At 45.3% G+C, this 13,840-nt stretch overlaps 1 protein-coding gene across 1 annotated transcript in view; it reads left to right on the forward strand.

Annotated features, from left to right (window-relative positions):
- The first annotated feature begins 702 nt into the window (after nt 1–702).
- The window catches only part of CMTR1 (cap methyltransferase 1), a 50,397-nt gene continuing 37,259 nt past the window's right edge, over nt 703–13,840 (forward strand). The window contains exons 1-3 of the mRNA XM_003923226.4: nt 703–923; nt 3,738–3,876; nt 12,133–12,284. Coding sequence (XP_003923275.1) covers nt 3,744–3,876; nt 12,133–12,284 — 285 coding nt within the window. The 5' untranslated portion in view covers nt 703–923; nt 3,738–3,743. The remainder of the gene's footprint in view (nt 924–3,737; nt 3,877–12,132; nt 12,285–13,840) is intronic.

Here is a 13,840-nt window from a genome sequence, read left to right on the forward strand (position 1 = left end):
GCATGAATTGTGGCAATGGGGATGGAGGTGAATGGAGAGATTTGGGATACAACTAGGAGGTAAACACTATTAAGTGTATGAGAAGCTCTGGAGCATGAAGAAGAGGGCGACTCCTCAGATTTCTAGCTGGACCAACAGGATGGATGGCAGCGCCCTTCACCAGGAAAAAAGTGAGCTGATGGGAAACTATAAGGTGAAATTCGAATTCAGGGATTTGAGGTGACTGAGTGAGGATGTCCAACAGACGTTTGGCCATACTGGCCTGAAAATCAGAAGAGAGGTTTGGGATGAAGAGCCATCTGTGTCCATATGGTTAAGATGCTATAGGCGGCATTCCTTCTTTCCTCCAGTCCTTGGTTCAAAATCTGTTGAGATGTCCCATAGGCTGGTGCTGGGGACACAGAAGGGAACAAGAACACTGGGCTCCTGCCTTCAGCCTGTGTACCATCTACCTCTCTGAACTTGTTCTCAGTCTGTCAAATGAAGGTAATGATAAGATTAAGTAAGATGAGGTCGTGCGAGGACACGTAGCACTTAAAATTTTTGTATTGGTTTCTCTTTCCCAGAGCCGGAAGAGAAGATACTCAGTTACCCTCCTTCCGCAGCCTTTTCCGGGCGGTTTTTCCGCGCAGGCGCCCCTGAACCTCCCAGGTCGAGGGGTGGGGCGGGCCGGAATCTCAGCAGCTTTTCCCGCGGCCAGGACCGGACTTCGGGAGGATCGGGGCGCCGCGCGGCCCGTGACGTCATCAGGCTGCGCGGCCCGCAGGGCGGGACCCGAGCGCGACGGCGCGGCTGGCGGACCCAGGCTGGTTTGTGGGGAAACGAAACTGAGGGAGGAGGCGGCGGCTCTGGCAGCGGCGGCGACAGTGTCGGCCTGACCCCCCCTCCCTCCGCTCCCCGGCAGCTCGCTCTCTCCCCTTAGCGTGAGTGCCGACGCGCGGCCCGGGGGGAGCGAGCGGGCGGGCGCGCGGGCTCAGCATCCTTCTCCCCTCCACCGCCGCCTGGGTCCCCCACCTTCGGTCGTGACTCTTCTCGCCTTCTGGCCCCTTATGTCTTCCCTCCTCCTCCCACCCCCGGCGTCGGCTCCCTAAAGCCTGAGCTGCCGCTGACACACGTCTCTGCGCACACATTCACACGCTCACGTTATCTTCAAATGAAGGGACATGGGAGCGCATCTCTTCTCTCTTAAAAGGGGTGGCAGTGCTAAACCAAGGCCCAGGGAGAGAAGACTGCAGAGGGGATTTGAACCCCTTTTGTGCGGAGGCAGCAGGCAGCGCCAGGCCGCCTGCCTTCCTCTTAGAAGTTCCCTGCCAGAGCATTCTTCTGGCATGTGTGGGTCACTTGAACTGGGCACTGGTTAGCTGTGTGGCCTCCTCTGCGGCTGCAGTCTTTTCCAGCGGAAGATGGTAGGGTTGGATGAGATGATTTGCAAGGCCCAAATCTAAGGTGATGTGGTTTGGGGAGGAGCATCCGCATCTCCTGCCTTTCACACAACTGTTTCCCCTCTTCTTGCACCTACTGCCACACAGTCCTCTTTGAGTTTCTTCTACTTCCAGTCTCCCTCAGAGTCACTTCAGAATAATAAGCTTTTAGCGCTTGCAATGGCTAGAGGCAGGCTCAGTGATGAGCCTTTAGCTCACCCTGGGGGCCTTTTGGGGGTGTTTAAGACTATGGCTTAAAGTGAAATGTGGCTTAGCTTGGTCTTGCTTTCTGTTGGCTCAGTGCCTCTGTCTTCCTACTTTCCTGGGACAGCCCCTGCCTGTGTCTTATTAAGAGGCTGCTTTCTCAGGAAGGAGGCGATTGTGTATTGGGTTGATTGTCTCTTCCTTGAGTTGGAAAGAGCTGAAACATGTGATCCAGGGTTTTGTGAGGTTGAGGGGATCAGTGACACTTTTGGATTTCGATACTTTATTGCTGTCTCTGCTGTGACCCATGCTGTAGGTCCGTTCTTGTCCCCCTGCACCTCACCTTCCCTAAGGATTACGGCCCAGCTGGTCGCCCACTCTGTATTGAGTCCTCAGGTCTGAGTTTTCTACAGCCAATCAGTTGTGTTTAAGCCACACTGTATTCACTACTTCCCTTGCTTGCTTTTTAACTTGACCATTCCTTAAGATTTCAGGGTTTCATAATCACTTCATTCTATCTCATTTTTTTCTTGTGCTTATCTCATGTACCTAACCATGGGGATGGATGATTAATGGTGGCATGGTGCCTGTTTCCTTTCTTTTCTTTTCTTTTTTTTTTGAGATGGCGTCTTGTTCTGCCACCCAGGCCGGAGTGCAGTGGTACAATCTCGGCTCACTGCAACCTCCACCTCAGTAATTCAAGCAGTTCTCCCGAGTAGCTGGGACTACAGGCATGTGCCACCACCCAGCTAACTTTTGTGTTTTTTTGGTAGAGATTGGGTTTCACCATGTTGTCCAGGCTGGTCTTGAACTCTTGACCTCAGGTTATCCTCCTGCCTCAGCCTCCCAAAGTGCTGGGATTACAGGCGTGAGCCACTGTGCCCGGCCTGTTTCCATTCTTTTTTGTGGAGGTGGATTTCTGTCCTTAAAATTATTGTTTTTGTAACTCAGTTCTACAGCATGGCTGCCTCCAGTCCCAATAACTTTCCCACTTTTCTGCTTCCTCAGTCTTAAGCCATTCACTACTTCCATTCCTTACTCTGCTTAAAAACTTTCCCAATTCTTTCATATTTTCAGACATGAAGTAAACCAAAACTAGTATTTTTTTTCATATTATGTAATTTCTTAATTGTTCTGGTAAAAAAATAATGCTGATGAGCTGATGAAACAGTCATTCTGGGATGGTCCCTTCACCTTGGGAATACTGGTTAATATTTATTAGATTTCATAGTTCATTTTCAGTATACATTACCATGCATGGCCAGTATTGCATCAAAAGTATACAGGCGTCCTCAAACTTTTTACACAGGGGGCCAGTTCACTGTCCCTCAGACCGTTGGAGGGCCGCCACATACTGTGCTCCTCTCACTGACCACCAATGAAAGAGGTGCCCCTTCCTGAAGTGCGGCAGGGGGCCAGATAAATGGCCTCAGGGGGCCGCATGCGGCCCGAGGGCCATAGTTTGGGGACACCTGGTATAGAATAACTACAAGTACCCAAGATCTTTTCCCCCCGTAGCTTGTGAAGTTGATCCGTGACTTTGGTATCTGACACCAGTGGCCCAGGGCTCTCTCAGTCTGTGAGCACTGCATTTTCCAGTAAAACAGCTATTACTGAAAACCAGCACTTGGCTAGCATCCTTCCTAGATCTCATTCTTTTTTTTTTTTTTTTTGAGACGGAGTTTCACTCTTGTTACCCAGGCTGGAGTGCAATAGTACAATCTCTGCTCACCGCAACCTCTGCCTCCTGGGTTCAGTCAATTCTCCTGCCTCAGCCTCCTGAGTAGCTGGGACTACAGGCACGCGCCACAATGCCCAGCTAATTTTTTGTATTTTTAGTAGAGACGGGGTTTCACCATGTTGACCAGGATGGTCTCGATCTCTTGACCTCATGATCCACCCGCCTTGGCCTCCTAAAGTGCTGGGATTACAGGCTTGAGCCACCGCGCCCAGCTGATCTCATTCTTAGGAAGAGGCTATTCAAGTGCTGGCACTGGAAGATGTGTAGAGTTGCCAAATCTCGTGCCATTGATGATTTACACTTTGGAATCCCTGCTCTGATTCCAGTGGCTCTGACCCAGGGCAGCTGACTGTCTGGATTTATGGTTACAGTTAACGATGAAGAGGAGAACTGACCCAGAATGCACTGCCCCCATCAAGAAACAGAAAAAAAGAGTTGCAGAGCTTGCCCTGAGCCTCAGCTCCACATCCGATGACGAACCTCCCTCCTCTGTCAATCATGGAGCAAAAGGTATGCGTGCTTGTGTGGTCTGAGGCCACTGGCCATTTAGTTATTTGAACTCCCAGTGTCTGGGTGGAGCACACTGTAGTCCACTGTCCGTTGCTCTCTTGAGGAAAATTAGGAATACTTTACAGAGAGATGTTGGCTACAGACTCTTTTCCCTTCTGCCATTCTCCTGCTAAGAGTGGGGAAACTTGTTTTAAATAAAAAATGGTAATTTTTCCAGAAGTTTCTTTCTGTTGTTGGTCCTTCAGTAGTTGGCACTCTTGTTGCCTTAAACCGGAGTGCTCTGTGGTCTTAATAGCTGTAAATGATCCTGGGGCCCTTTTGTAAGGGAGGGCCTCTTTGCTGCTGCAATTGAGCCTAATTCACAGTTTTCACATGCATATTGTTTTCTCAGTTCCTTCAGCAGTTGTGGTCAGGAACATCCAACTGTATTGGAGCACTGCTGTGTTCACTGCATTAAGCGTCAAAGGATTTAACTGATGTGGTTGAATCTAGCATTTTGCTTTGCCTATCTTTTAGGGTTATTCACAGTTGACAGGTGCTTTCTGAGAAGTGGTAAAATGTCTGGGAGCTTGCCTCAAATACTTTAAGGTAAATTCGCATTTACCTTGACTTACCAGCTGTATTAGTTTCCTAGGGCTGCTGTAACAAATTACTACAAACTGGGTGACACGAAACAACAGACCTTTATTCTCTCATAGTTTTGGAAGCCAGGAATCCAAAAATCAAAGTGTCGGTGGGGCCATGTTCCCTCAAAGGCTCTCGGGAAGACCTTCCTTACCACCTCTAGCTTCTGCTGGCTACTGGCATTCCTTGGTGTTCCTTGGCTTGTGGCAGTGTAACTCCAATCTCTGCCTCCACATTTCCTCTGTGTGTCTGAATCCAAATTTCCCTTTTTTTTATAAGGACATCAGTCATCGTATAGGGCCTGCTGTCATCTAGTATTACATCTTTTGATGATATCTGGAAAGACCCTATTTCCAAATAAGGTCACATTCACAGGCTTTGTAGGGGGGATACTGTATTCAACCCGCCGTACCAGCAGGCTTGCATATTGGATCCTCTGTTGGATCACTGGTAAACTAGAATGAAATTTCATGAAAGATTGGTGACTGAACGAGTGTGAAGCACCCTTTGAGGGTAGTAGGAAATACAGTTTATTCACAAGTGTTGTAAGCTTATTGAAGGGCACTCACTCATCAGCTGCTACTGAGAAGCTGGTCCAGAGAGAAGCTTGACAGGTGGTACAGTGAATGGAGCATGGGTGCGGCTGTAGTCCAGGCTGATAAGACACTCACTTGCAACTTTGTGTGTGGAGGTGCTCATGCCTTTAAAGCAAGCTTGTCCAGCCTGTGGCCCATGGGCTACCTGTGGCCCAGGATGGCTTTGAATGGGACCCAACACAAATTTGTAAACTTTCTTGAAACATAATGAGATTTTGGGGGGATTTTTTTTTTTTTTTTAGCTCAACAGCTGTCATTAGTATTAGTGTATTTTATGTGTGGCCCAAGACAATTCTTCCAGTGTGGCCCAGGGAAGCCAAAAGATTGGACACCCCTGCTTTAAAGTCACAGTAGATTCCAGGTAGGTGGGAAAGGCTGTATGTAATTGGAGTTTCTGAGTGGGAATGCAAAAACTTACTGGATGGTTCTGGAGATTCTTGAGGAAAGGGAATTTTACCTCTCACCTGGAATTTGAGCAGCGTGGTGAAGATAGAATCTCCTTGGATAGGGGTATTGGGAGAGATGGCCTGTAAGGGAAAAAGAGAGAGTATGTCTGGGGAACAAGTGATATCTAGTTCTAAGTGGAGCTTGGGGGACTTTTGCCCTCGAGTAACATCTCTTTGAAGTAAGTCAAGGACAATTCCCAGGTAAAAGAAGGAAGCCATTCTGATTTTAATTTCGAGGTTTGTGACTGAATTGAGATTACCCTTCCCCCTTCTCTAGAAGTAGTACTATATGACTCAGTAAGGATTGACTATTGCTGTTACGTGTATAGAATGGAAATCCAGGCTGGGCATGGTAGCTTACATCTATAATTCTAATACTTTCAGAGGTCAAGGTAAGCAGATTGCTTGAGCCCAGGAGTTTGATACCAGCCTGGGGAACATGGTGAAAACCCATCTCTACAAAAAAATACAGATATTAGCTGGGCATGGTGGTGGGCACCTGTAGATCCAGCTACTCAGGAGGCTGAGATGGGTGGATCACTTGAGCCCAGGAGGTAGAGGTTGCAGTGAGCTAAGATTGTGCCACGGTACTCCAGCCTGGGCATCAGAGCAAGACCCTGTCTCAAAAAGAAAAAAAAGAGTGGAAATCCAGAGATGTCCATTTCCTTGTATGTCCCTGGCAACAGGCCACTTGGTCCTTTCATTTGCAGAAAATGAGATGGGAGGCAGAGGCAAACCAACCTTGCTATATTTCCATAGGTTAGTTTATTTTAGGAAGGGGCAGCTCTGCATTGACGCAGTAACTGAGGGCAGTATCTTTATCAGCAAGACTGCTGTGCCTTCTTTCCCACCATGCCGGGGCCTGGAGTAAAAGCTCAGTAAATAGTTACTGAGTAGAACTGATAAAAGGCAACAATAGCATGTTTTCCAAGAAGCTTAAAATGTTTCACATTTTCCATTTTGCTTATCTTCTCCAGTCTGCAGAAGATCATTTCATTAAGTACTTAGCATTTATATCATCCGTGTTCTGTATCAGATTCTCTTAGGAGTCTCCTGGACAGTATACCCTGGTGGTTTGTTGTCTGCATATCCCCTGAAATGTATGCGCAGCTTTCCTATTCAAATCATTGTATTAAAGCAAGGATGTTTCCATTTACTCCAACCACTTCTACCTGAACGTAATGTTCAAATAGATGATTGAAAAATGCTCTTTAGGGAGGACAATTAGAAAAACAAAACAGTAGTTACTATTTCTATGCGGACCTTATTTCTTCTTCCTCTGCTAAATCAATGTGGTGACTCATTATTAGACCTATTTAATCAGTGTGTTTATTTTACATTATTCACATGGGAGCTGCATTGCCAGGTCAAAGACTGACGTCTGGCCAGAGTAAAGAAGAAAAGGGATGTTGTTGTCATGGCCGCCGTTGCATCATGTGATCTTTTGAGTATTTTCAAAGGAATTTGAAGGCATTTTCAAGTGTATATACACTCTTGCAGATTTGCTGACAAATAACTTTTTGAAATAAGGAGAGGCAGATGAGGTCATTTTGTTCTTCTTGGTTTTCACAGGGAAACTGTAGTGTATACCCCAAGAAAATTTCTTTTCTCCTTAGCTGTGCATCTAGTGTGGGCTCCTGGCCCTCCTGCAGCAAGTTGCTTTGGAAGTCGTCAGGCTCCTTCACCAGTATCACATTAAAGGCGCCTTCCTCTCCACCAGGTTTAATTCTTTCCTAAATAGGCTATTTGCCCTGAAACCCCATCGCTTTCCTGTCAGCCCAGATTCATGACCTTAATCAAAAGCTTCCTTTATCAGTATCTGTTTAAATTGCTCTAACAAGTTACCATTTGTCTGGCATGAAGGATAAATGGAGTCTTTAAGCAGGAATGAGTTTACTTCACAACAGTTTTTAAGCAGAATGTGATGTTTATTAAAATTCATAATTTGTTTTTCTGTATCTGTGTGCTGCTCACCTTGGCTGTTAGTGGTTGGAGCTGCCCCCCTCTTTGTGTTATCACTGTCATTTTTCAAACATAGTATCTATATTCTTTATCTTTTTTTAGAGGCAGGGTCTCACTATGTTGCCCACACTAGCCATGAACTCTTGAGCTCAGGTGATCGTCCCACCTCAGCTTTCCAAGTAGCTGGGTCTACAGGCACATGCCACTGTGACCAGCTTGTCACTGTCATTTTTTTTGCCAACAGCCAGGAGACGTTTGATTCCTCTGTAAAGTTGAACCTTTCTTCCTTGTAATGACTTAATAGTGATTTCTGTCAGGTAGAGAAGAAATCTTAAAACCCCAAATACTGTTTGGCTCTCTGGTAGGTTTTAGGAGGGGAGCTCCCTGGGAGGTAAATGGGAATGCCATCCAGCTTTGGCAAATTCTTAACGAAATTAATGAGTTTAATAGACTGACCTTATTACTCCTATTAACTTATAACCTCATTACAAAATTATCTGCTTAATGTTTGCTAAATTCTTTATCAGTCTTGAGAAGCTAAGCCTTCTCTTTATTTCCTGCTGCAGCCATGACAGTTGTCTCCCTTTCATATGAAAAGAATTACCTCAAAGGCCCCTGAGTAAGAATAAGTAGTGGCTGTAGCAGTCTGTGGACATCAGGAGTCATCTAGGGAACTTTGTCTTAAAGCATGTCAAGCTAAGAAGTGGCCTCCTATACCACATGAATAAAAGAAAAAAATAAGACTTTTTTGCTTATCTGGCACACTTCTTGATCTTACAAGGAATTGTGTGGTAGGGTGATATTTTACTCCCATTAACCTCACTTTTAGCACCTGGAAAGGATAAGGTACATTAGGTAACACCTGGAGAGAAAAAGTAGGAGGGAAAAGTCTTTGTGCCAAAATCTGATACTGGAATTTTACACCAGAGTCACCACTGATTTGCTTAGTGAGCCTTCCACTCAAATTTGGTTCTCCCTGTCATTTTTGCCCAGAGACATTCTGATGACAGAAGGAAACAAAAGATCTCTCTGAGGTTCTAGGGTGGCAGGAACCCTTTGTGATTAGTCAGGGCCCTGGATCCCTGGGCTTCCAAAAAGGAACGTTAGGGCTGTGCTTAGGGAGCTGCCCACATTTCTGGTACCACCTGTTTCTGTATTAAGCAGTACAGATTGAAGGCATGAAAGCAACCCAGTGAAGAGAATCTACACCTTTGGAGGTGCAGTTCTTTAGCATGTGGGGACTCTGTTGCAGAGTGCATCTCTGTCTGCATGAGAGAATAGATGAGAGGCCATGGAACAGTCTTGAGCCACTTAGAAGGCCTTTCCCCTCAGATCTGCTCCTGGAAGATTTCTCTGGAAAGGAACCAACCTCTTCCCAAGGTTTGGAATGGTAATCTATTTATTTATAGCTTCTTTTACCCTAATTTTCAAACTAATACATTCTGATGCCTCACAAACGCAGAAAATGCAGGAAAGCATGAAACAAAACAAATAGCACTTCACCTTTCAGTTTCCATAGTTACTCATTCTTACTAGTCTGGGTTTTCTGAGTGGCACACTCTGGCACTGTGTGATGTTTGCCAGATTGGGTCATGTAAGCAAGTCAACTCTTTGTTAAGAGAATTGGACAGCCACCTTAAAGGGAAGGGCAGATTTTGTACCTCTCATACAGGGACATTCTCAACCAAAATTTCTGCTTGCTAACTTATCAGGAGCCAGAATTTTGGTTTTCAGTTTATTCTTTCACACATGTTCACTTGTCTTTTCTTTCTTTTGTAAAATATTATATCCTTGAAAATGCATATTTATCTATTAGATTTTTAAGGTCTCTGAGGTGGTTACTTTTGCATAGTACCCCATTACATATGGCATGATCTTTTATAGAATAGGTGCTGAACCAGTGTAGTAGTCTGATCTTTTTTTTTTTTTTTTTTTTTTTTTTTTTTTTGAGACGGAGTTTCGCTCTTGTTACCCAGGCTGGAGTGCAATGGCGCGATCTCGGCTCACCGCAACCTCCGCCTCCTGGGTTCAGGCAATTCTCCTGCCTCAGCCTCCTGAGTAGCTGGGATTACAGGCATGCGCCACCATGCCCAGCTAATTTTTTTTGTATTTTTAGTAGAGACGGGGTTTCACCATGTTGACCAGGATGGTCTCGATCTTTTGACCTTGTGATCCACCCGCCTCGGCCTCCCAAAGTGCTGGGATTACAGGCTTGAGCCACCGCGCCCGGCCTAGTCTGATCTTTTAAACAGTATCAGTGTTCTGAACTATGGCAGATGTCCTAACTCAACCTGCTGGTGGTGGGGTGGGGTCACTAAATCATAGCCCCAGGAGGGTTCCCCTCTCTGTTAAGATAGAGAGATCCCATTCTCATCCTTAAACTTTTTTTTTTTTTGAGATGGAGTCTTGCTCTGTTGCCAGGCTGGAGTGCAGTGGCACAATCTCTGCTCACTGCAACCTCCGCCTCCCAGCTTCAAGCTATTCTTCCGCCTCAACCTCCTGAGTAGCTGGGACTAGAGGCTCGTGCTACCACACCGGCTAATTTTTGTGTTTTTAGTAGAGACAGGGTTTCACCATGTTGGCCAGGATGGTCTTGATCTCTTGACTTCGTGATCTGCCCACCTCGGCCTCCGAAAGTGCGGGATTACAGGCGTGAGCCACCATGCCCGGCTGTCCTTAAACTTTTGAGGCCTGAACAGCTTGCACTACTTATCAGAGGAAATATCTTAAGGAGTCATATACTCCGTGGGTCCGTAGGAAAGTGACACTTGGCTGACACAGCTCTACATTTACTACAGTAATCATTTAATTAATTTCTATTAAATGGAAAGCCTCAGTCCAGGTGTTGGGTACAGAATTGACTGTGACAGAGTTCCTGTTCTCCAGGAGTGACCCTGTCCAGTGGGGACAGCAGGTGGCAAACAATAACTGGCTCTGAGGCAGTGTGATGAGTGCTGTGCTGATGACACTGGTGCCACTGGAGCACAGTGGAGGGACAATCAGGCAGGCCTGGGGTGCTGAGGAAAGCTTCATTCTTCTTGAATGTAAGCCTATAGCAGGTTTTTGTTCTGGTAGGGAAATGAATGAATCAGTGAAGATTGGCTTCAGAATTATGATGTAATCTTCAAATTAGAAATACCTGAATAGTGAATACCTCGGGTCTATTAAAAAAAGTTTTTTAATGCCGGGCGCGGTGGCTCAAGCCTGTAATCCCAGCACTTTGGGAGGCCGAGGCGGGTGGATCACGAGGTCAAGAGATCGAGACCATCCTGGTCAACATGGTGAAACCCCGTCTCTACTAAAAATACAAAAAACGTTAGCTGGGCATGGTGGCGTGTGCCTGTAATGCCAGTTGCTCAGGAGGCTGAGGCAGGAGAATTGCCTGAACCCAGGAGGCGGAGGTTGCGGTGAGCCGAGATCGTGCCATTGCACTTCAGCCTGGGTAACGAGCGAAACTCCCATCTCAAAAAAAAAAAAAAAAAAGTTTTTTACACACCGCCTTCCATGCCTTTCCCTCAGCACTTCTCACAAGTAGCCAAATTTTGAATCAACACCCTTTCTCAGTGATGTCCCTTCTTCTTCAAAGGAATTATGCCACATTGCTGTCAGTTTTTGCATATTTATTTTAAATTGTAATAGATAATATATTCACGTGGTTCCTAAGTCAAAAAAATACAAAAAGCCACTGTAAACTCTGATGATATAAAAATGTAATTCAGGTTTCACTTTCGCTTTCAGTAGTTCCAAGTAATCGTTTTGGTATTCTGTCTCCAAGTGCCAACCCCTGAATGTGTGAATAATCGCTTTTATTGGTCTTCTTGTATATCTTCCCTTGAAAAGCTCTTTTTGCAGTTATAAAAAAATAAAAATATGTTAGCCTTATGATGGAATTGTTGAAAATGGAATCAGGCATCAATGTTTGGATATTGATATTCAAATAATAACTACCGACAGCAGAAATAACAACCGTATCTTCAGTAAATACACTTTATATTTGACAATGTACTTTTTTTTTTTTTTTTTTGAGATGGAATCTCACGCTTTTTGCCCAGGCTGGAGTGCAGTGGTGCAATCTTGGCTCACTGCAACCTCTGCTTCCTGGGTTCAAGCAATTCTGCCTCAACCTCCCAAGTAGCTGGGACTACAGGCATGTACTACCACACCTAGCTAATTTTTCTATTTTTGGTAGAGACGGGATTTCACCATGTTGGCCAGGCTCATCTAGAACTCCTGACCTCAAGTGGTCTGCCCTCCTTGGCATCCCAGAGTTCTGGGATTACAGGCATGAGCCACCACGCCTGGCCCACTATTTCACTGAATCTTTAAACAATCCTGTGAAGCAGGTATTACTGTCCCAGTTTTGTAGTGGAAGAAATTGAAAGGATAGGGAAGGAAAACTGTTATTTTTGAGTTCCCATTGTGTTAAGTCTATTAGGAACTTTCAGTGGTGACTTGCCCAAGATTACATAGCTAGTAAGACCTGGAGAATAGATTTTACCTTGGGTCATTTAATGAACTTTATGTGCGCTGTGTGTACACTGGACAGTAGTTGAATAAATGAAACTTGAACTTCTGGAGGCTATTTTGTGCCATAAACCTACCTAAACATTTTCCTTTTTCTTTTTCAGCATCTGCTACAAGCCTTAGTGGGTCTGATAGTGAGACCGAGGGGAAACAACGCAGCTCTGACTCTTTCGATGATGCATTCAAAGCAGACTCCCTTGTGGAGGGAACTTCTTCTCGCTACTCCATGTATAATAGTGTCTCCCAGAAGCTTATGGTATGTTTGTGCTTGGGTTGGGTTTCCCAAGCCTCACCAGCAGAGTGAAAGAAGGGCAATTTGTCTTGGTATGAAGAGAAGAAAGTTTAGCCATAGGTTTTCCTTTGCTTATCAGCTACTGAAATTTAGCAGCGTGTGGCCCACTCCTTGATAGAAGTATCTATCACTTTTGTATCATCTATGGGAAGCGACTGCTTAGGCCTGGTTCTGCTGGTCTGTCCAGGACTTGATCACCTTTTCGTATCCTCAGTAATGAATTCTTATTATTAACATGTGTGAATATACTTCCCTAAACATGGATGTTTGTCAGTGGGTAAAGAAGCTTCTTGCTGTGAATTTTTGCTATAGTGCAGGCGTCCCCAAACTTTTTACACAGGGGGCCAGTTCACTGTCCCTCAGACCGTTGGAGGGCCGCCACATACTGTGCTCCTCTCACTGACCACCAATGAAAGAGGTGCCCCTTCCTGAAGTGCGGCAGGGGGCCGGATAAATGGCCTCAGGGGGCCGCATGTGGCCCGTGGGCTGTAGTTTGGGGACGCCTGCTCTAGTGAGTGGTCTCAAAAGAAATGACTAAAATCCTGTTCAGTCCCAGATGCCTAAAATAAATGGAAATATTCAATTTATTCTTTTTCTGAAACAAGGCCCAATTCTCTTTCCCAACTTTCATGCCTCATTGATATATCACAAGAAGAATGGTGAGTAGGAAGACCTGTTCATATTCCTTAGTGTATTTGCAGACATTAGAGAAATCCAAGTTTACCTTCTGTCTAGCTTTAGAGATATTATAGTTGGGCCGGGTGCGGTGGCTCACACCTGTAATTCCAGCACTTTGGAAGGCTGAGGTGGGTGGATCACTTGAGGTCAGGAGTTTGAGACCATCTTGGCCAACATGGTGAAACCCCATCTCTACTAAAAATACAGAAAATTAGTTGGGTGTGGTGGCAGGTGCCTCTAATCCCAGCTACTCAGGAAGCTGAGCCAGGAGAATTGCTTGAACCTGAGAGGCGGAGGTTGCAGCGAACTGAGATCAACTGCGTTCTAGCCTGGTTAATAGAGTGAGACTTTGTCTCAAAAAAAAAAAAAAAAAAAAAAAGAAAAGAAAGAAATATTACAGTTAACCCCTCCGTTTTCTCTTGGATTCATTTAAGAATGAGAATTGTCACTGCTAAAGTCATAGGTCAGGGCTCTAGTTTGGAGGCCACAAGCTTTGGGGAAGTTAAAGATGGGTAGGCTTGTGGCTCAGTCAGTCTGTTTGACCTGGGATTAGTATTTGTGGCTACGATAGGAATTCCATACAGCTCTTTAGCTGGTAATACCTCTTTCAGAGGGGATATAGACCCTCTAGGGAAATTTAGATCTTCTTAGGATTGGAGTTCTTTTTAAATTAGGCAGGAGTCTGTGGGGTTTGGGATTCAAGTCTCTAATCTTTGGGATGTATACCTGGACTCAGTAACCCTAAAGTTTAGTGTGAGCTTATAGATAGTTGTGACATTTAAAAAACGGCGTTTGTCCCAGGGTGTTATAGTACCTCCCATACCTCACTTTTACATGAGCCA

Source organism: Saimiri boliviensis, chromosome 4, assembly GCF_048565385.1.
Source record: "Saimiri boliviensis isolate mSaiBol1 chromosome 4, mSaiBol1.pri, whole genome shotgun sequence".
Lineage (NCBI taxonomy): Eukaryota > Metazoa > Chordata > Mammalia > Primates > Cebidae > Saimiri > Saimiri boliviensis.